We start from the raw sequence: 21,734 nt of genomic DNA, 5'->3' as shown, positions 1-21,734 counted from the left end.
AGGTAATTTAGAATTGTATCCGGAGAGCTTTTGCCTCTTGTAACACATTTATCTCCTTGTTGATAGAAAGCCATCACAGTCCAAATGTATTGCATCCCAATCAGCTCTGCCATTCTATCTAACCTAAAATTTAAAATAGTATTACAAGATTTTCTATGAAGGGTCATTCTAATGAGATTAGCACACTTCATTTATTAAACACCACATTCCTCTTTTCTGTTATTTCTCCTTTAAAGACAGTTCAGATGCACTCCTTTTATACAGATTTTAGGCATCAACTAAGAGACTCATGTTCCTCTAAAAAAGCTGACATCTGCAAGTGTCCTTGAGAGAAATCCACAGCTTTACGGCCTGTTTGCAGCCAGTATCTTTTAATAGAGGTATAACACATTTTAATATAATTGGGTGGACAGCTCTGGTGTTTTCATTGCCTTGAAAATGTTTTAGCTCCTGTAAAACAAACATACACTGACCAATAAAATATAAATAGACTGCTCATGGGTTCATTCCCACAAGCTCATCACATGGCAAACTGCTGATGAAGTTGATGGGAGTGTCACATGCAGAGGTTTTTAGGATCAGGCTATCTTTCAGAAATTATTAACATACTTAGAATGGACTGTCTCTTTTTTAACATATTTTACGACTGCTTCAGTACACTATCTCTGCATTATTACTAAGATTCTTTACCTTTATTGCTCCATAAACCTGGATTATAACAGAGCTCGTGCTTCTACACAAGTTCTGTTGCTTGTCATGAACAAAGCTAAGCTGTGCCACTTCATTAGTGTCTCCTCCAATCATCCCTCGACACTGTTAAAAAAAAAATTGAAGAATGTCACTTTGAAGATTCACAACTTTGTAAGTGTATGTTTTGGTCTAACATAGGAGATTTCTACATTAGCACCAGCCAGGGAATAGAACACAGGAACCCAAATGCCATCTCTTAATACAGTATAGTCCGTATTTGCAGTAGTGAAAGAAGATCAGTCTGTGAAAACCATACTTTAAAAAAATAACCAAAGATTATTTTTTATCCATTATGGATGAAAAGACAATGCTTCATCAACTTTATGGGGAAAAAAAGTTAATACAAGTCACCATATTTTACAATAGTTTTCCTTCAAACTACGAAAATGAAATATTAAAGACCTTAACCAAATAAAACTAAAACTAAAAAATGGGAGTGAAGGCTGTAATGCTCTTCTTTTCTAATCCCAAACAAGAGGGCTAATTATTGTAGGGTTTGTCAATTAGCAGATGACATTAAAAATCATACAATATGTTCTGAAGTCCATAGGCACAATGGAATAGGTTAAAGAAGGTGTTTCAGCCTACTCTCTGAACTGCCAGGCTTATGTCACTATAAACACCTTCCTATTATTATTTCAGTTGTGTTTTATATTGGACTATATTTCCCTTGGATTTTCATTTTTATTGAAGCAATTTAACTAAATATTCAGACCTTGACTTACCATTGTGGTACTCCAATTTTACAGCAGCAGAACTCCACTGAAATCAGTGACATTTGTGTAAACATCAAATAATACAGTGGTACAATAGGCCCTCAGTTTAAAGTGGCCAAACCAATTTTTTTTAGGATGTATAGAAAAATTAATATTGAAAATCTGAAAGTGTAAACTTAATCGAAAAGATAGAAGGGAAAAAATGGATTTTGTAACTGAACTGAAACTACAACCTTTCTTATATTGAAGATCACCAGAAAATGAAATCTATGCAGAGAACTTGTGAAATTCTGCAGAGCAATATCCCGCATAATATAAAAAAACAAGCACTTTTCAGTCATCACCCTTGTTTACAGGCATTCTTGGCACCACTAAAGCTAGCTAACATGTCTTATTCCAATTCCCCCCCATAACCTGTTGACACCTGTCAATTCTTAACTAGTATTTGTACCCTTCTTTCTTATTTCTAAAGTGTACTTGTATCTACCATGGAACTTGCTTTCCAGTTAATTCAATCTATAAATGAGTTGTGGCTGCAGTTCCCAGTTGTTTAAATTAAGATAGCGGGATAGAATGCAATAACACCACTTCTAGTGACAATATAGAACTAAAACCAATGAGACAGTGGATTGATTTAATTTGGTTAATTTGCCATGACAGTTATGGTAGAACCAAAGATTCAATTACAACTGACACATGGAAGACAACAAGAGCTACATGATGCTCAGTGAACTTCTGTTGTCAAAACAAAACAAAAACATAAATAAGAATGATTATGCTCTCCAAAAAAATCTTGTTCTTATCCAAGCAGGGTGAGGTTCTCAAAACTTTTTCATAGTATGGACTACATATCAATAGAAAAATTGTCTTCCAGAGCAGAACCCCTCCTATTCAGGATTGCAATAATGAAATAGGAGGATCCACCCAAACACATAACATCCCTGGAGCAGCTACAATCGCTTGCACAAATATTTAATATTTTAAAATATTTAATATTTTAAAAAAATCTTATTTTAATTAAATTTAATAACTGGCAACAAGGAGGAGAAAAAGAACTAACAGCCCAAATCCTCAAAGGTATTAAGGTGTCTAATTCCAATGGATGTTAGGTGCCTAAATACCTTTGAGAATCTGGATCCAGCTTTCCCCCCTCTCTAAGGACTCCAGGTATCACAGTTTAACAACTGCTGGAACAGAAGATCACCTAATTTTTCACCTTTACTAGTACTCTCAAATCACTGTAATCAATTACTCTTTTTACATGTAAACAATAGGGAACAACAAGTAATATAGGAGGCAGAAAAAGATTCTCCTGCATTTTGAAGGGTTGACTCTTCTTTTGAGAGTGCTCAAAAGATGCAGGTAAATATAAAACTCCATCTTAGAAATGCCCCATGAGAAAATCTTCATTCCTCCATATCTTAGCACAAATCTTTCTATGTTAATATTTAAAAGGATACTCACAAGGTTTTTTGATTTGAAAAGTCATCCAGTCTTTAAGCGCTATTTAAAGTACAGCAGGTCAGAACTTTTTGAAAAAGGCTACCTGACACTAGAAATACAGTAGAATGAAAGCTGCATGACTGTCTATGGGATGCACAGAAGGCATTTTATAAATTCGTATTTTTTATTATAGACTTGATTAGCCAGAAATTGTGACAGCTCCTATATACTGATCACATGGCATTTTTTCTTTTCGTCTATTTTATAAGAGGACTCCTAGGATTCAAATCTCTTAGGTGCCATTTTTGCAAATGCTTATGCATGTGCTTCACTTACTGCACATATATAGTCCTACTGAAGTAAATGGGACTACTCGTGCAAAATGAAGTACATGAATAAGTCTTTGCAGGATTTGGGGCTATGTGATTCAGAATGTTTGAGGTTATTAAAATTAAGAGCATTTTAAACATTTAATTTAAATTTTTGCTATTAATTCTGCTTGTTTTATTTTTTCTATTTTTCTCACCCTGGACAATAAAAATAGTTTGGTCAGTTTCACTTTTTCTTTAAAGTCAGCTTCTATTCAATTTCACTTTCAGGTTTTACCTTTATTATCAATACTCCCATGACCTTTTCTATGCAAATAGTTTCCTCTTTGGATTTATTATTCCTCTGAAGTGTTTGCCACCCAGAATTTGTAGGATTGTGTTAGCCCAGGAGAAGCTGAAAGTAAAACAGACTACAAATAGAAGAGAAACTGACCAGTTTACTTGCATTGTCCAAAACGTGGCCCCAATAGATTCATGCTTGCAGATCTAGGTGTCCTCATGGAAGTAACTGCAGGATCAGGGTCCTAGTAGGAGGCAAACAAAAGCAAACTGCATGGAGTAATAAAATCAAGTAATACACAGTTTTTAAATTTTCAGTTTTAATAATTTAAGATATTAAGAACAATACTAGTAAAGAACTAATATTTTAAAATATTTTTTCTATCTGAGTTTATCCCTCCTCGTATATGGTTCAAGCAAAAATAAGGAACATTTAGAAGACATTTTTATTTTGTTTGGTTTTTTAGTGGAAGAGAATTCAGTTTTCTTTGCTATTCAAAAATGACCCCTCCAGTGCAATGCTGGCAAAATAGTAAGGTTATTAAAAACACAATTGAGTAAGAAAAAATGCAGAGGACTAAATTGTGGCTTTTTCATGGAATCATAGGACTGGAAGGGACCTTGAGAGGTCTACCCAGTCCCCTGCACTCATGGCAGGACTAAGTATTATCTAGCCCATCTCTGAAAGGTGTTTGTCTAACCTGCTCTTAAAAATCTACAATGACAGAGATTCCACAGCCTTCCTAGGCAATTTATTCCAGTGCATAACCACTGACAATTAGGAAGTTTTTCCTAATATCTAACCTGAACTGTCCTTGCTGCAATTTAAGCCCATTGCTTCTTGTCCTGTCCTCAGAAGTTAAAGAGAACATTTTTTCTCCCTCCTCCTTGTAATAACCTTTTATATACTTGAAAGCCATTATCATGTGCCCTCCCTCAGTCAGTCTCTCTTCTCCAGACTAAACAAGCCCATTTTTTTCAGTATTCCCTCATAAAGGTCTAGAAAACATGACCCAATCATTTTTGTTTTTCTTCTCTGGACTTTCCCCAATTTGTCCACCTCTTTCCTGAAATATGGCATCCAGAACTGGAAACTATACTCCAGTTGAGGCCTAATCAGTGGAGAGTAGAGGGGAAGAATTACTTTTTGTGTCTTGCTTATAACACTCCCGTTAATATAGCCCAGAATGATGTTTGCTTTTTTTGCAACAGTGTTACACTGTTCACTCATATTTTGCTTGAGATCCACTATGACCCCCAGATCCCTTTCCGCAATATTCCTTCCTAGGCAGCCATTTCCTATTTTGTGTGTGTGCAACTGATTAGTCCTTCCTAAGTGGAGTACTTTGCATTTGTCTTTATTTTGTGTTCATCCTATTTACTTCAAATCATTTCTCCAGTTTATCCAGATCATTTGCAACCTCTCCCAGCCTGGTATCGTCCGCAAACTTTATAAATGTACCCTTTTGCCTTTATCTACGCCATTGATGAAGATATTGAGCAGAACCAGATCCAGAACTGATCTCTGCAGGACCTCACTTGAAATGTCTTTCCAGCTTGACTGTGAACCACTGATAACTATTCTCTGGGAATGGTTTTCCAACCCTTTATGTACCCACCTTATAGTAGCTCCATCTAGGTTGCATTTCCCGAGTTTGTTTATGAGAAGGTCATGGGAGACAGTATCAAAAATCTTACTGAAGTCAAGATATAACATATGTATGCTTCGCTCCTATCCACAAGGTTTGTTACTCTGTCAAGGAAAGCTATTAGGTTGCTTTGACATGATTTGTTCTTGACAAATCCATGCTGACGGCTACTTACTACCTTATTATCTTCTAGTTGTCTGCAAATTAATTGCTTAATTATTTGCTCTATTATCTTTCCTGGTACTGAAGTTAAGTTGACTGGTCTGTAATTCCCTAGGTTGTCCTTATTCACCCTTTTATAGATTGGCATGGTATTTGCCTTTTTCCAGTCCTCTGGAATATCTCCTGTCTTCCATGACTTTTTGAAGATAATTTCTAATGGCTCAGATATCTCTTCAGTCAGTTCCTTGAGTAATCTATGATATATTTTATCAGGCCCTGTTGACTTAAAACATCTAACTTGTCTAAGTAATTTTTAATTTGTTCTTTCCCTATTTTAGCCTCTGATCGTACCTTCATTTTTACTGGCATTCACTATGTTAGACATCCAATTGCTATTAAACTTTTTGATAAAAACTGAAACAAACAGAAAAAAAAATCACGTAGCACTTCTGCCGTTTTCACATTTTTCGTTATTGTTTCTTCCCCTCGTTCAGTAGGGGCCTACTCTCTCCTTGGTCTTCCTCTTGCTTCTAATGTATTTGTAAAATGTTTTCTTATTACCCTTTATGTCTTTAGCTAGTTCAACCTCGTTTTGTGCACTGGCTTTTCTAATTTTGCCCCTCGATACTTGTATTATTTGTTTATATTTATCCTTTGTAATTTGACCTAGTTTCCATTTTTTGTAGGATTCTTTTTTGAGTTTCAGATCATTGAAAATCTCCTGGTTAAGTCAGGGTGGTCTCTTGACATACTTCCTATCTTTCCTACACAGTGGGATAATTTACTCTTGTGCCCTTAATAAAGTCTCTTTGAAAAACTGTCAACTCTCTTGAACTCTTTTTCCCCTAAGACTTGCTTCCCAAGGGATCTTACCTACCAACTCCTAGAGTTTGCTAAAGTCTGCCTTCTTGAAAACCATATTCTTTATTGTGCTGTTTTCCCTTCTACTATCCTTAGAATCACGAACTCTATCATTTCATGATCACTTTCACCCAAGATGCCTTCCACTTTCAAATTCTCAGCCAGTTCCTCCCTATTTGTCAAAATAAAATCTAACTTCTCCTCCAGTGGTTTTCGCCACCTTCTGAAATAAAAAATTGTCTCCAATAATTCCAGGAATTTATTGGATATTCTGTGCCCTGCTGTGTTATTTTCGCAACAGATGTTTGGGTAGTTGAAGTCCCCCATCACCACCAAGTCCTAAGTAAGGGGTAGATAAAGGGCAGCATACTGTGTGATTTTTAGCCAAGCCAATTGAATCAATGTGCTGTGAATGTAGATACCCTTAAAGTGATTTAAATCTGGTTTGTATCAATTTATTTGTGGAGCAAAAGAAACCAATACAAACAGGTTTAAGATGACATAAGTGTGTTCACTCACAAGGTGTCACGGAGTCCCCAGGCGATGCTCTGGAACTGCTCCCCACAAAGCCAGGCAGGACTCTGGGGAGCCTCCTCTCCCTCGGAGCAGACTTGTTCAGGGCAAGAAGCTCACACGTCTTCACCTCCTGGGTCTCTCCTTGGAACATTCAGCATCCTCTGCCCCTCCGTGGGCTTCCCACAGCGAGCCCACCCAGGCGGGGTCCTGGGGAAGCCACAGGGTTCTGCACCCCCACTTTGCAGTCAGACGTGACTCTCAGCCAGCAAAACAGAGGTTTATTCGATGACAGGAACAGGGTCTAAAACAGAGCTTGTAGATACAGCGAACCAGACCCCTCGGCCGGGTCCATTTCGGGGGGCAGTGAGCCAGACCCCTAGGTCTGCACTTCACTCCTTATCCCCAGGTAGCTCCAGACTAACCTCCCTCCAGCCCCTCCTCTCTGCTCAGCTCCTTTCCCGGGCCAGGAGGTCACCTGATCCCTTTGTCTCCAACACTTTCAGCTGGCACCTTTGCAGAGGAGGGGCCCAGGCCATCAGTTGCTAGGAGGCAGAGTGCCCGGCATTTAGGGGCACTGGCCCCTTCCTCTGTAGCAATCACACACCCTTATCCCACCACCAAGATACTTAAGAACTGCCTAGGGGACACTGAGGCACCAACACAGTGTTCAGAGCAAACATTAAGAACAGTCCCAGTTTGTCACACAAGGGTCCATGGTTTAACTAAACCTGCTTATTTAAACCCAGCACAAGTTAGTGTGTAGACAGTCCTGTGGCTCAGAAGCCACAACCTCCCTCCTGGTTATCCCACTGCTCCCAGGAGGGACCAAGCTTCACCAAATCTATATCCGATGTAGAAGTTCCTCCATGCTGGCTAGTGTCACTATACCCCCAACCCAACCACCTGAGCAAAAGAGGCTCCATAGCCACTTTGCAAAGCCCACTTCTCCTCCCATGCTGCTGCCGGTGAGACAGCTGGCACAAGGGTGCTTGCACCCCTTTATGCCTCTGGGCCAGTGCACTGGACAGGCCAACGTTTAACTCAAAGGAGCGGCACTGATGGTTTCTTAAGAGTCCAGTCAAAGAGTAAAAGTGACATGGGGTAGGGCTGGTGTTTCAGTAAAACAACTATCAGAGGGGTAGGCATGTTAGTCTGGATCCGTAAAAGCAGCAAAGAGTCCTGTGGCACCTTACAGACTAACAGACGTATTGGACCATGAGCTTTCATGGGTGAATAGCCACTTTGTCAGATGCATGACGAATGCATCCGACGAAGTGGGTAATCACTCACGAAAGCTCATGCTCCAATACATCTGTTAGTCTATAAGGTGCCACAGGACTCTTTGCTGCTTTTACAGTAAAACAACGTTTTTCATGAAAAGTGTCTGCTTTCTGCAGAAATTTTCCTTTTTTCCTCAAAAGACCTTGGGTAAAAATGGGCATTGCTCTCCCATAATGCACCACAATAGGGACTCCACATTGCACAGCTTCCACTCACCAAAAAAGGGAGACTCTGATGCATCATGGGAGCTGTAGTCCAGCTGGCGATCCTGCCCCACAGGGGAGAACGGGGACAAAAAACAAGCTGCAACTTCCATTTTTGGCAAAAATCTGGTCGTTTTCAGCCAAAACCACTGAAAACTCAAAATTTCCCACAGAAAATTTCCATGAAAACCTCAAATCTTCATTTTCCCTGAAAATTTCCATGAGGGTTTAAATATTTGCACCAGCACTACTGGGAGCTTTTGTATTAGGGGAAGAAAAAGGTAAGTGGGAAAAAATGGGAACGATATTCAAGGTTGTAAGACCGAAACAGTGGTCCCTTCCCTCCACTCTACGAGGAGGAAAGGATCTGAAGTTTATCATGAAAATGCTGAAACCACCCATGATCACAGATTGTATTATGATTTTCTACACATAGCTTTGTACTTGCATTTCTGTTAAGTAAAAAGATATTTTGATTGTCAGGAACCATTTGCCAATGATTCCTCCTCCTTGTGGTGCATTCAGGGTGCTTCCCATATATCTTTATCTGCTCCAGCCACACAGTATATTTGGCAGTTAACAAGTGAAACTCTGCAACGGATTTTTCTAGCAGCAATGACTAGATCTGTTACAGACTGCCTGCTTGATTAGCCCTACAGGCAGAATATTGAAAAACTTAGTCTTATCTACATAATGCTTTAGTCCACAAAAGAGGACTGTAAATTTTAGTCTCTGTTAGCGTGTCCTGCACTAACTGACCCACGTAGACTCTGCTGGCACACACTAAAAGTTCCCCAGTGCACGTTAATATAGAACTGTTCAAAACAGGACTGCATTAAATGCACACCAGTGAACTTCCAGTGTGAGCCAGCAAGGGCACATGGGCCAGTTAATACATGACACACTAGTGCAAACTAAAATATAAAACTCTCTGGTGCAGACTAAACACCATGTAGACAAGTCCTCATACTGGCTTTGGCTCTGGAGGAGGGTATCTTGTTTACAAGACACATTCTTCCCTCTGATGCATCTTACTATCCAGAATGGTCTCCATATTGTATGCTTGAGAACAAAAGGGCATTTCAAATTCCTAAGAATACCTTCACTAAAATGCTACAAAAGACAATAGAAATATATTTCGCTGAAATAAAGTACAGTATTCTTTTGTGTACCCAGCAAGAGTTAGCTCAGATGCACCATCTGGCTTGCAGTCAGGACTTCTTATTTTTTTAATTAAACCCAATTTCATCCAGCAGAATTAACCAAGACACAGTGAGGGCAAGTGGCTTTCCTGAGGTCACACAGCGATTTAATGACTCAGCCTGGATTAGAACTTCTCAACTGACAGTCATTATTACCTCTAATCCACACAGCCAGTCCTGGTCTTGCACAACGAACAACTGCTCAAATTTCTTTTAATCTCTAGAGACCCAGATTTGAAGAGGCAAAATATTATTTATGAAGACTGTTCATTATTTCAATAATTCCTCCAGAAATAGTCCCTTTCTGATCAGCGGTATCATGAAAGAAAGTGGGTTAGTTTAGCCATAGCTAGGCTTTTCCAACTGCTTATATGACATTTTGTTTTACTCCCTCCAACACAAGACATGTATGTAGACAAATTTCATGAAGACACTGAATACAGCATCTTTGACAAGCCCATTAATTATAAAATGCAGGTTCCTGAAACCTATTTACGGCCAAATATTTGAAAAAAGAGTGGCCTCCTTTTTGCGGGTGTTAACTGCACCCCCAAAATTTGCACCTACATTTTGCATGTCCAGTTCAGCTGCAAGAAGAAATAAGGTAATTCAGTGTGAAAGTGCTCAAATTTGGTATGCATGTTTACTCCCTCAGTTCATTTTTGAAGGCATGAAATTACAGGCAAGTATTCTAGTATATGCACTTCTGACTACCTGATTTGCACCTGCAATTAAAGAAAATGTGAAAATTTTGCCTAGCAAAAATTTGTGCTCACAAAAAGTGAGGCTGTGCCTTTGTCCTTCGAAAGTTTACCCCACAGGAAGATGACAATTTGAAAATGAGAAAAAAGATTCCAACTTCCTTTTTTAGGTGGTAGGTTTTAGCTCCAACTCATAAACAACATGGATACATCCCCATCCACTTTACAAGATATTAAACATACACAATATAATTACCTCTGCAAGTTTCAGATGAAGAAGAGCATTTTCTGTTTCCAGCACAACTATTCTTTCTTCTTTAGCCTGAAAAAACAACAACTGATTGGCTAGTTTCTGCAATGCTCACCCTCAGCAATAAAACTGGAATAATAATTTCTGAATGCAGTGAGACCAATAATCTTTTCACAATCATACTCTTATTATTCAGCATCACGACTACAGCAGTGTAAGAAGCTGGTGTGATATAATATATTTTACCTTAATATACACTTTTATAACCACTTAGGATAAATAATTCCCATTTATTAAATTGTCTAGTTACTGGTTCTCACCTTTTTTCAATATTGAGACCTACTTTCCCATACTGGTACTCCCTTCCAACCTAGCTGGGTTAGCAGCTTGGGAAAGTGTGTGTGTTTACGACACTAAGACATCTGTTTGCAACTCTGCTGGGTGCGATGCCCCTAGGTTGAAAATCTCTGAGCTATTGTTTCAGGCTGTCTGCAGATTCATGCAGGCATCACTGCATCAGTGAAAGCTCAGCTCTCCTTTTTCAAGATAGTCTTCGCAATCACAAGGCTAGAAATATTTTTTAAAATAATGAAAAGGGTAAAAAAAGGAGGGTCACTGCAACCCGCTCATGACCCCCAGATTGAGAACCCTTAGTCTAGTCTTAGTCATTTTAAGCAAAGTAAGCTGTCATGGGATAAGAGGGAAGGTTCTCTCATGGATTGGTAACTGGTTAAAAGATAGGAAACAAAGGGTAGGAATAAATAGTTTTCAGACTGGAGAGAGGTAAATGGTGGTGTCCCCCAGGGGTCTGTACTGGGCCCAGTCCTATTTACCATATTCATAAATGATCTGGAAAAAGAGATAAACAGTGAGGCGGCAAAATTTGCAGATGATACAAAACTACTCAAGATAGTTAAGTCCCAAACAGACTGTGAAGAGCTAGAAAAGAATCTCTCAAAATTGGGTGACTGGGGTCCATGGTTTAACTAAACCTGCTTATTTAAACCCAGCACAAGTTAGTGTGTAGACAGCCCTGTGGCTCAGAGAGCCACAACCTCCCTCCTGGTTATCCCACTGCTCCCAGGAGGGATCAAACTTCACCAAATCTATATCCGATGTAGAAGTTCGTCCGTGCTGGCTGGTGCAGGGTGGGAATGGAAGTGTCACTATACCCCCAACCCAACCACCTGAGCAAAAGAGGCTCCATAGCCACTTTGCAAAGCCCACTTCACCTCCCACGTTGCTGCCGATGATGCAGACAGCTGGCACAAGGGTGTTTGCACCCCTTTATGCCTCTGGGCCAGTGCACTGGACAGGCCAACATTTAACTCAAAGGAGCAGCACTGATGGTTTCTTAAGAGTCCAAATTCACGGCCATGAAAAATGAGTCATGGTCCATGAAATCTGGTCTCCCTGTCACGAAGTCACTGGGCGGATGCTCTGGAACTACTCTGCATGAAGACAGCCAGGACTCTGTTGCGCCTCCTCCTCCTTCTTTGTCTCGCTTCCCGGACAAAGAGTCACCCAGGATCCCCTGTCCTGGGTCTCAGGTTATGAAGGGCACCAGTCATAGCATATGTGCACGCAGCTGGAGACGCCTCACCTGTTCCAGAGGTTTCAGCCAAAGTCACACACCCCTATTCCCACCACTAAGGTGTTGGTGAAGCACACAAGGAAACTGAGGCACACACAATATTCATGAAAAACAGTAAAACTCACATAGGCTCACACACAACATAACAAGGGAAAATCTGCACTTTGTCACACTCCCACCATGAAATCTTTCTTTGAGTGTGTGTGCGCTTTTACCCTATACTGTACTATACAGATTTCATGGGTGAGACCAGTGTTTCTCATTTGGGGGTCCTGGCCCAAAAGGGAATTGCAGGAAAGTCACAAGGTTATTTTAAAGGGGTTGTGGTTATTGCCACCCTTACTTCTGTGCTGCCTTCATAGCTGGGCAACCAGAGTGTGGTGGCTGTTGGCTGGGTGCCCAGCTCTGAAGGTGGTACCTAGAGTTGCCAACTCTGACTGAAGCGATTCCAAGAGAATTTTTTTTCCCAACATGACATAATGTCATTTTCTTTAAATATCCTACCAAATTCTCCTGGATTGCTTTCAACGGTCACCGGGAGATTGATGCTGATTCCAAGGGACTCCAGGCCAATCCTGGAGGGTTGGAAACCCTAGCGATGCACCATCAGCAGCGGAGACGTAAGGGTGGCAATACCCTACCAGGCCAATCTTACTTCTGTGTTGCTACCGATGGAGGCTCTGCCTTCAGACCTGGGCTCCCAGCCAGCAGCTACAGCTCTCCAGCTACCCAGCTCTGAAGGCAGCGCCGCTGCCAGCAGCAGTGCAGAAGTGAGGGGTGCAATACTGCACCCCCCCCAATAACCCTGTGACCCCCCCACAACTCCTCTTTGGGTCAGGACCCCGACAATTACAATACCCTGAAATTTCAGCTTTTAAATCACTGAAACCGTGAAATTTCCGCTGATTAAGAGCCTATGACCGTGAGATGGCCCCAATGGAGGGTGCATTGCACAGGGTCCCAGCTCCCCAACCAGCTCTCTGGGCACCGGCCCAGCAGGCCCCGTGTGGGCGGGGCCAGGGCGATGACGTCACCGCCGTGACGCACTAAGGACGGCCAGCCCCCAGCAGGGAAGGGGGCAGGGCCACCGGTTCCTTCCCGAGCGTTGGCCCCTGCCAGCACGCGGTCTGCACTCACGCGCAGCTTCTGCTCCAGCTGCCGGACCCGCTGCTGGGCCACGAGGCCCGGGCTGATCCCGCCATCCGGCCGCATCCTCGCTCCCGTCCTGCCGCCGGTCCCGCTGCGCGCACCGTACCCCTCTCTACGCGCAAAGAATCACTTTGAATCGACCAATCAGACGCTGGGACGGGGGTTCGCTTCGGTTGCTATGGAGACAGCGCCGTTCTCCCTCCCACCGCACTAGGCCAAAACTCTGATTGGCTGGAGGAGGACGAGGGAACGTGTGACAATACCAGAGCGCTCTCCGAGTGCTTGTTGACGAGCGTTAGGGAGCGTCTGCCAAGGCCCTTGCTGGGGCAGCGGCGGAGAGCAGGGATAAGGACACTTGAGACGCTCGGCCTCCGCTCAACCGAACCTGTTGCACGTAACTGGCTCTCTGCTCCGTCATGAGTGACAGGCGCAGCCTGCCAATCCAACCGCGACAACGAGGGGGTGGGGGCGGGACGTGGCGACGGCGCCTTCCCCGCAGACAGGGCACCGCACGCGCGCTGGAGCGGTGGGCTGTGCGGCAGCGGAGCCAGCCCGGACGGTAGCTTGAAGCGCGTGACCACCAGTTGCCAGGCCGCGCACGGGGGAGCAGGTGCCCCGCGCTGTCTGGCGGGAGCAGGGGGCGCCGCGCGAGCCCCAACGTGGTTCTGTGCGTCCGCAGGGGGCCCCGCTGCCTCTCTGGAGTTAGGACTTGGAGAGGAGGTGGGGGTGGTTGGTGCCCTTGAGCGTCGGGCTGTGGAAAAGTGACTGGGGCTCCTAGCCCATCGCTACAATAATACACATAACCGCTGTGTTGTGGTCAGGGGAGAGGGTAGTGCCAGGGTGTTGTGAAAAATTACTGCAGCGCCCTCCACCCTGCACTGGAAGTTTTCACTTTTTGAAGCTTGTCCCACACAAAGAGCATGTTTGTGCCTCTAGATGCATGACACCAGGAAAAGCTGTGGTCATGTCACACTGAAAGATGTTAACTGATACTAAAAATATATACTTTCAGGTTATGACCCCTCACTTCTCCTCAGTATGTAAAATGAGGTACTACAGTGCATGCTAGAACTAACCGGTTCATAAAGTAATTCTCTCTCCCTTTTTTAAAGACCTGCAGGTTTCCAGTTCACCAGCAAAATGCAGTAGAATCAGGGAAATGAGAGACTATATAAAGTTAAAAAAATTAGGACAAGTTTTAGCACCACAATCTTTAGTCCGACATATTAGTGAGACTAGGTACTATGTTTTACTGGACCAATTTCTGTTGGTGAGACACAAGATTTCAAGCTGACATGGTTCTGAAGAAGAGTTCTGTGCAAATTTGAAAGCTTGTCTCTCATTAACAGAAGTTGATCCAATAAAAGATATTACCTCAGTATCCTGGGACCAACATGGCTATAATATCACTGCGTAATCTGGCATGTCAGTTGTACAATCAGATCTATGCACTTTGGTATATGATAAACAATTTTTCATTTGCCTAACAGCTTTCCTCAAGAAGAATCTCACAGTGCTTAACTGATTTGTAGTAGGAAATCACTGATAGAACTATGGACCCGGGGTGTCTGTATGCTATGGAGATAAAGGCACAGTTCATTTGAAGCTAGCATTGTGTGCCAGTTCATCAAATCCAAAAGAGGTGCTTGACGTAAGACAAGTTAATTTGACATAACTCATCTGGCAATAGAAACCAGAGTCACAGCTAACATAGATTTTATGTTCAGTTAAAGACCAACACGGATTAAAGTGTTCATAAAAGAGCTCACTGATACCTTGTTGGTGATGGTGGTGGAATACTCCAGACTTGTCATCCTGGGAGACTTCAACATTTGTGTTGACAAGCCCATAAGTACAAAACTCCAAGCTCATAAAGAAACTAGCCGAAGGCCAACTTCAAGCTCATCTTAATGGAGCTAATATCCTAGAGCTGGCACAATCTGGATTCACACCAAAATATGGAACTGAAACCACTTTAGTAGCAGTGATGGATGTTCTCTTCCTATCAGTGGTTAGAAGGCAGACATCCATTGTCATTCTTCTGTACCTCTTTGTAGTATTTAACACTGTTGACCATACAATACTGTTGTCTTATCTGAGGGAGGTAGCAGGGTAATGTGCTTAAATGGTCTGAATCCTTCCTGGAGGGACACACCCAATAAGTAGTGATGAGAAACTGCACCTCTGCCACTAAACTTTTCACTTGTAGAGTTCCCCAAGGATCAATTATCTCTCTAGTTCCATTCAGCATCTACATGCAGCCACTGAGTGAATTGGTCAGATCACATGGACTCAAGTGATAGCAGCTCTACCTATCCTTCACTATATACGACCACACCACTCAGTTGAACAGCAGCTGGGTGAAGCTGATCCTGAGCAAGACAGAGGTGATGCAGCTGAGCAGAGGAAAGCATTTTGAAAAGTTTTAGTCCAGTCCATAGTATGAGAGTGCTGCCTTGATTTCTCACTGATGCTAAGCTCTCACATAGCTGCATCCATGAGTAATGCTTTCTTTCTGCCTTCTCCATTTGGGAATGAGAGTCCATCTCTTCCTCATGAATGATGACGTAGCCTCAGTTATTCACATTTTTCTCACTTTCATCAGGACTACACCACTGCGATATACCTGGGCATGAAGCCCTCAGCCCTTAGGATACGCCAACTGGTACAGACCACTGCAGCTTATCTCCTAAGCAACACGGGCTACCGTGAACACATCTGATCTGTGCTTTGCTTTTTACATGGGCTTCTTAAAGAACATAAAAGTCAAGTTCAAAGTCTCAGTCATTCCCTTCAAGTTGCTCAATGGCCTGAGCCCAGGATACCTAGAAGGGTAGAAAAACCAATACAGAATAGAATTAATAATTCTCCAAATCCTGATAGTAGTCCATGAGGAAAGCTTTTCCTCATTCTCTTCCATGAGGGATTAGTTTAGTTTTGCCAGATACTTTTGGCTGTTCACATGGCTTTGGCACCTGCTCCTCTATTATGTTATCTAGTGCAGTCCACGTAACTGTTTGCTCTTTCGTGGAGTACTAAACTGCCTTATGAGAAACCTATTAGGAAACCCTTCATCCAAGGAATTTATTTTTATGGATCCAGAAACTCGGTTGAGTACTTTATGTAGTTACTTCATATGAAATCTTTAGGATGGGGAATATAAATGTGGCAGCTATATAGGAGCAGGAAATAAGCAATATTTACATGTATGCACTATGATTTTTCTGGCAAACCAAAGCCAGGATCATAATTATAGACCCAGTTGAATTCTTGTGAGGTAGTCCAACTCTGACAGACCAAATCAAACCTCTCTGCAGAGTTCAGTGAACAATAGTATGCCAAGATACCATTGTTTCCCTACACATCACTTAACTATTGCAGCACTATAAAAAGCCAATTTCAGACTTGGAAGTTCCTCAGGCGTGTATCCTGGCAGCAAGTTTTGTATTGGTAAGAAGATGAAAACTGACAAATGTGGTTCAAAAAGATTTCCAGACTGCTGTGTTACTGACGACTTCCAAAAGATGTTGGCACTGAAAGAGGCAGACAAGTTTGTGTGCGGAAGGGAACATGCTACTGCAATTTACTGGCTTTTGAGAAGATAACAGGCTTCACAGAGGCTGGGATAATGTGCATTTGTGTGTGCCATTTTGAATGGGCAAAAGTTCATTGCATACCTTCTGGGCCAGTTTCCCCTGTCAGAGTAAACAAACAGAATGTATTAACATAGCATTTTAAAGATTTGGGCATTGGCTTATTAAAAGGCAGTATCTTGAGTGGCTGATATTTACCACTTATATTCAAAGGTCCAGCTGCAGGACACTTCTCTCCATTTAAACTGCAGTTGTTCGCAGTACCGGGCCAGACTCGCCCTTTTGTTTCCTTTCCCTTTAAATTATGCTGCAGGAGTCTATTATAAAATCCTCAGAACATCACCTTCCACACTGAGTAATGAAAAAAGACTTAACCAGTATTAATATTTTTAAGCAAATAGTATTGTAGTGTTGAACTCCTATACAGCTGCCACGTTTACATGCAATGCTGATGGCCCTGGAAGCTAAGGTCTTCTTTCTTCCTGTAACACTTATCTAACATGTAGCCACAATCCAATGAGATATGATACTATCTTGCAAAAGTAACTCAGCTCTGAACCAGCACAGCACCACACGTCCAAGCCCCTGGAATCTGGGTAACTGGAACACCAACACCTTCAAAGGACCTTGAATCCTATTACCCACACCTTCCTCAAACCTCACCACCACCAGGTTGAGGAGATGTCCCCTAAAAACACCAGGCATTAGGATAAAACTGAAAACCAGGCGCCTGAAGCCATTGTCTCAGTTTGTAACATCATTAAACAGAGCATCAGAAGAAAACAGCCTGAAGCTTCTGTTGCTTAATGCAAGAGCAGCAGCCCATAAAACCGGCACCATCCATGTTCTCATTTTAGATGAAGCACCTGCCCTTGCTTACATCACTGAGACATCATTCAATGCCACTGTGAAGCTTCCCAGGGATACCCAGAGTTGTGAGGCACCTCACCATCACCTACCCTTAATGTGAGGGAATCTTGTCTGTGCCTGCTGTAGATCAGATCCCCGACACCTCCAGCCTGTTGCAACACAAGCGCAGCCTTCCATGCCACCGCTGGCCTCTCTACAAGTTGGTGGTAGGCACATCCAACCCCTGCATCGCTGAAGCATCCCTTTGGAGTGCTCAGCCCATTACATGTACCCACAGAGTCTGGACAGGTTGGTACTCGGGGAAGCTAGCCCATGCTATCACAGCTACACTACTACTTTTAGCATTCTAGCTTAATGGATCTAGGGCAAGTATGTCTACTTGAGCTGGGAATCATACCCCTACCTCCAAGTGTAGACATAGCCGCACAGCCTGTCCTCCTTCCAACCAGGCTAGTGAGCAACAAAGCTGGTCAAACCCCAAAAACTGCTGATCTCCCTAGGTTTTCAGATTGCCCTATGAGAACAAGCCACCCAAATACAGGGCCCAAGTATTAACATAATCCAGGCCTGCACAACTCATAAAGCAGTGAGGGCCACATTACTCCAAAAAAAACAGCTGAGGGCCGAAACCCCCTATCCCCATGGAAACACCCCCCCGCCCCCAGGACCTCCCGGCCCCGTGGAAACACCCTGCCCCAGCACCGCCCAGCCCTGCAGAAACAAACCCTGCTTCCCCAGCACCGCCCCACCAAAACAGCTGTGGGCCAAAAAGGAAGGTTGGGGGTGGGGAGGTGATACTTGATTTCAAATCAACCAGGGGCTCCCAGCTGAAGAGGTGACTGGGAGCTGTCAGGGGCAAATTAAAGGACCCGGGGCTCCGGCGGCTGGGGGAACCCAGAGCTTTGCGGGGCTGGGGCAGGGATTTAAAGGGCCCAGAGCTCGTACCAGCAACCCAGAGCCCTATGAATCCTGGCTGCGGCTGAGATTTAAAGAGCTCTGGACTCCCTGCCGCTGCGGGCAGCTCAGAGCCTTTTGAATCCCGGCTGTGGCTGGGATTTAAAGGGCTCAGGGCTCCCCCCGCTGCCAGCAGCCCAGACCCCTTTGAATCCCGGCCATGGCTGGGATTTAAAGGGCTCTGGGCTCCCCCCGGCTGCGGGCAGTCCAGAGCCCTTTGATTCCCCACTGGGGGCCGCACAGTGAGCCCCTCGGACCACATGCAGCCCGCGGGCCATATGTTGTGCAGGCCTGACATAATCACTTGATGTCCTTATTTATTTATAAGATATATTCTTATTCAAAAAAGAAATTCTTTCAGGGAAGTTCTACAGCCTATGTTATGCAGGTGGTCAGACTAGATCAGGGGTTCTCAAACTTGGGGTCGGGACCCCCCTGGGTTGCAAGGTTATTACATGGGGGGCGTGAGCTCTCTGCCTCCACCCCAAACCTTGCTTTGCCTCCAACATTCATAATGGTGTTAAATATATAAACAAGTGTTTTTAATTTATAAAAGGGGTCACACTAAGAGGCTTGCTACGTGAAAGGGGTCACCAGTACAATAGTTTGAGAACCACTGGACTAGATGATCACAACGGTCCCCCTTTTGGGCATGGAATCTATGAATCTATTGTTCCCTTGGCTCCAAGCCCCCCACACTGACCAAGATCACCACCATGATTCACTGATGAACTACAGCAGGTGAATCACCCCAATCAGAAAATTAGAATGCCAGTGGCACAAAACACATTCTGAATCCCACTGCCAACAGCACAAACAATCCTTCCGGGATTATGCAATGGCGAGAAAGGAGACAATACAAGCCTTCAACTCATCCACAATCAGTGCAGCAGAATCTCAGCCAGCAGAGCTATTCTGCATAGTGGAAGAATAAATCCAGATTGCATAGTCCAGACAGACCCAAGCGTCAACTACTTTGAAAAGTTGTTGGCAGAATTCACTGATAGATAACAGAATACCTATGGGACTAACTAGGAAAGAAAGTCCTGGCTGACCAAGCTTTATCATCAACCTACCATCCACTGAGTGAGTTTGGCCACATCACACATGCCAAAACTCTAAAAGCCCTGAAAAATATTAAGTGGCACAACGTGTGAAATGGATCTAAGCCCTCTTGGCTGGTAAAAGGCAGTGCGGAATGGAAATGGTCAATGCCTCCTTTAGAGAAGCACAACTACCAAACTCCTTAAAAATGTATTAGTTCACTCAAACCCCATGAAGTCAATTTAATCACAAAGATCTCTCTAACCACCATTCTGTCTTCAGTCTCTTTTTCCTGGGCAAAATAACTGAGAAAGTAGGAACCACCAGCCTCCAACACCATGTGACAGCAGCCAACATCCTAGATGCCTCCCAGTTGGGTTTCAGACTAGGGCATAGCATAGAGACTGTTCTAGATGCGCTAAAAGACAATCTCCTCATGGCCATGGTCTCAAGCAAGGTCTCCATGCTCATGCTACTAGACCTCTCTGCAGCCTTTGTCACAATGGACTACAAGGTACTGTACTAACCTGCCTATACGACATAGCAGAAGTAGATAGCTACAGTGCTCCAATTGTTCCTCTCCAGCAGAACTCAGAGTAGTGATGGGTAATTTAATTGCTCCACCTCTCCAAAGGCCCTCATCTGCAGTGTCCCACAGGGATCCATACTATTCTCTCCTCTTCAATATCTACATGCGATTACTTGGGGGCGGGGGGGAGTCATGGACTTAGCTGCTAGTGATATTCTGATAATTGTTTCATTCTCGTGTGATGCAACCACTGCCACTTTTAAAATGTCAGAAAACCTACAGGAAATAAACTCTTGGATGAAGAAGGAGAGATTTCTTACCTAATAGTAACTTGAGTTCAAGTGTTTTGTCCCTATGAGTGCTCCAACATAGGATGCATGCATGCCTGTGCGCTCTCAACTGGAGAATGCAAGGCTGTGTATGTGGATCTGTGCCTGCACACAGCAGCACCGTGGGGCCTCCAAATTAGGCAATATTGGGAGGCACAGACCTGCTGCCACTCAGTTCCTTCTCAACCGCAAAAGCAGAGTCTCCACGGCCGAGGGAAGGGAGGGTGGGAGTTGGAGCACCCATGGGGACAAAACATCTAGAAGCACTCAAGTTACCATATGGCAAGTGACATCTCTGTCTTTGAGTATATGTCCCTATGGATGCTCCACCATAGGACACTCCTAAGCAGTAACTCAGTGAGGAGTTGGGTGCCGAGGAAGCAAGTCCAAGACAGTTCAGACGACTGTGTCACCAAAGGTGGTAGTATCCCTGGAAGCAGGTAAGATGGCATAAGGCTTGGCAAAGGTCTGAATAAAAGACAAAGTTACAGTCCTACGTATTTCTGTTATGGGAACATCCTTCAGTAGAGCTATATGAGTGGACTGGCGGGCCACATGCCAAAGGTTGCCGATCCCTGGTCTAGAACTTTCTCAGGTACTGTGAAAGAAATTGGAGAGACTATCACTGTTTGGAGTGTACACAGACCTTAGCCACATCTTAGTCAAGTCGTTAATACATTGAATACTGAATTTTGATCTGTGAACCACTGAGATAACTATTCTCCTCTGGGACAATTCAGATCTTAAAGCCCAAGATAAAGTATGTGACACCTGGGAACACAGCATCCTCTGTCGAGAGGATCTGGCTGTGGAACAATCTTCTAGAGATCAGGCCAATCCAGTCTTGCTCTCTTTAGGAAATGATGTCCGGCCTTCCTCCGTGAGAGAGCCTTCCTATCATAACGCACACTCAGTTCAAACACCCCTTTCATTCCTAAACCCTTCCAACCCTTGCCCCCCAAAACAAACAAACAAACCCGAACCTACCTCAACAGAGTTTTGCCCACTAAGAGGGAGACATGCCAGAGACTTCATGAAGTCAATTAGGGACTTTGCTGTTGCTATCTATTTTACACGGAAAGCATTCAGATACTTCACTGATGGGTGGCAGTCTAAAATCCTACAATAATGGAAGGATCAGGTGCATAAGCTACTAATGCTCTTCACATTAACCCTGACACAATGAGCATTAGATTAATCAGCTCTCCATCCAGCATTATAACATGAGAATGTATATATTATGGCCTTCCAGCATGCAATAACTAGAAACAAAAAGGATGGAAATGACCACTGACAGTCTGCCAAACAGTGACCCTGTCTCTGCCCCTGC

At 43.4% G+C, this 21,734-nt stretch overlaps 1 protein-coding gene and 1 long non-coding RNA gene across 7 annotated transcripts in view; one reads left to right on the top strand and one right to left on the bottom strand.

Moving 5' to 3' along the window:
* Positions 1–15,905, bottom strand: part of KIF25 (kinesin family member 25) — an 80,407-nt gene extending 64,502 nt beyond the window's left edge. For 3 of the 6 annotated variants that reach the window (XM_032781060.2, XM_032781097.2, XM_032781070.2), the window contains exons 1-3: positions 13,074–13,548; positions 10,349–10,414; positions 691–813 (exon numbers count right to left, since the gene is read on the bottom strand). In XM_032781060.2, coding sequence (XP_032636951.1) covers positions 691–813; positions 10,349–10,414; positions 13,074–13,148 — 264 coding nt within the window. In that variant the 5' untranslated portion in view covers positions 13,149–13,548. Of the gene's footprint in view, positions 1–690; positions 814–3,671; positions 3,763–10,348; positions 10,415–10,662; positions 11,862–13,073; positions 13,549–14,860 lie in introns of those variants that run through there. The other 3 variants (XM_075064116.1, XM_075064115.1, XM_032781081.2) reach the window with 3 other exon arrangements.
* Positions 1–21,734, top strand: part of LOC142046591 (uncharacterized) — a 374,791-nt gene that overhangs the window by 9,870 nt on the left and 343,187 nt on the right. The gene's annotated exons all lie outside the window — the stretch shown is intronic.

This window comes from Chelonoidis abingdonii, chromosome 3 (genome assembly GCF_003597395.2).
Source record: "Chelonoidis abingdonii isolate Lonesome George chromosome 3, CheloAbing_2.0, whole genome shotgun sequence".
Classification (NCBI taxonomy): Eukaryota; Metazoa; Chordata; order Testudines; family Testudinidae; genus Chelonoidis; species Chelonoidis abingdonii.
This window is presented reverse-complemented; position numbering and strand designations above follow the sequence as displayed.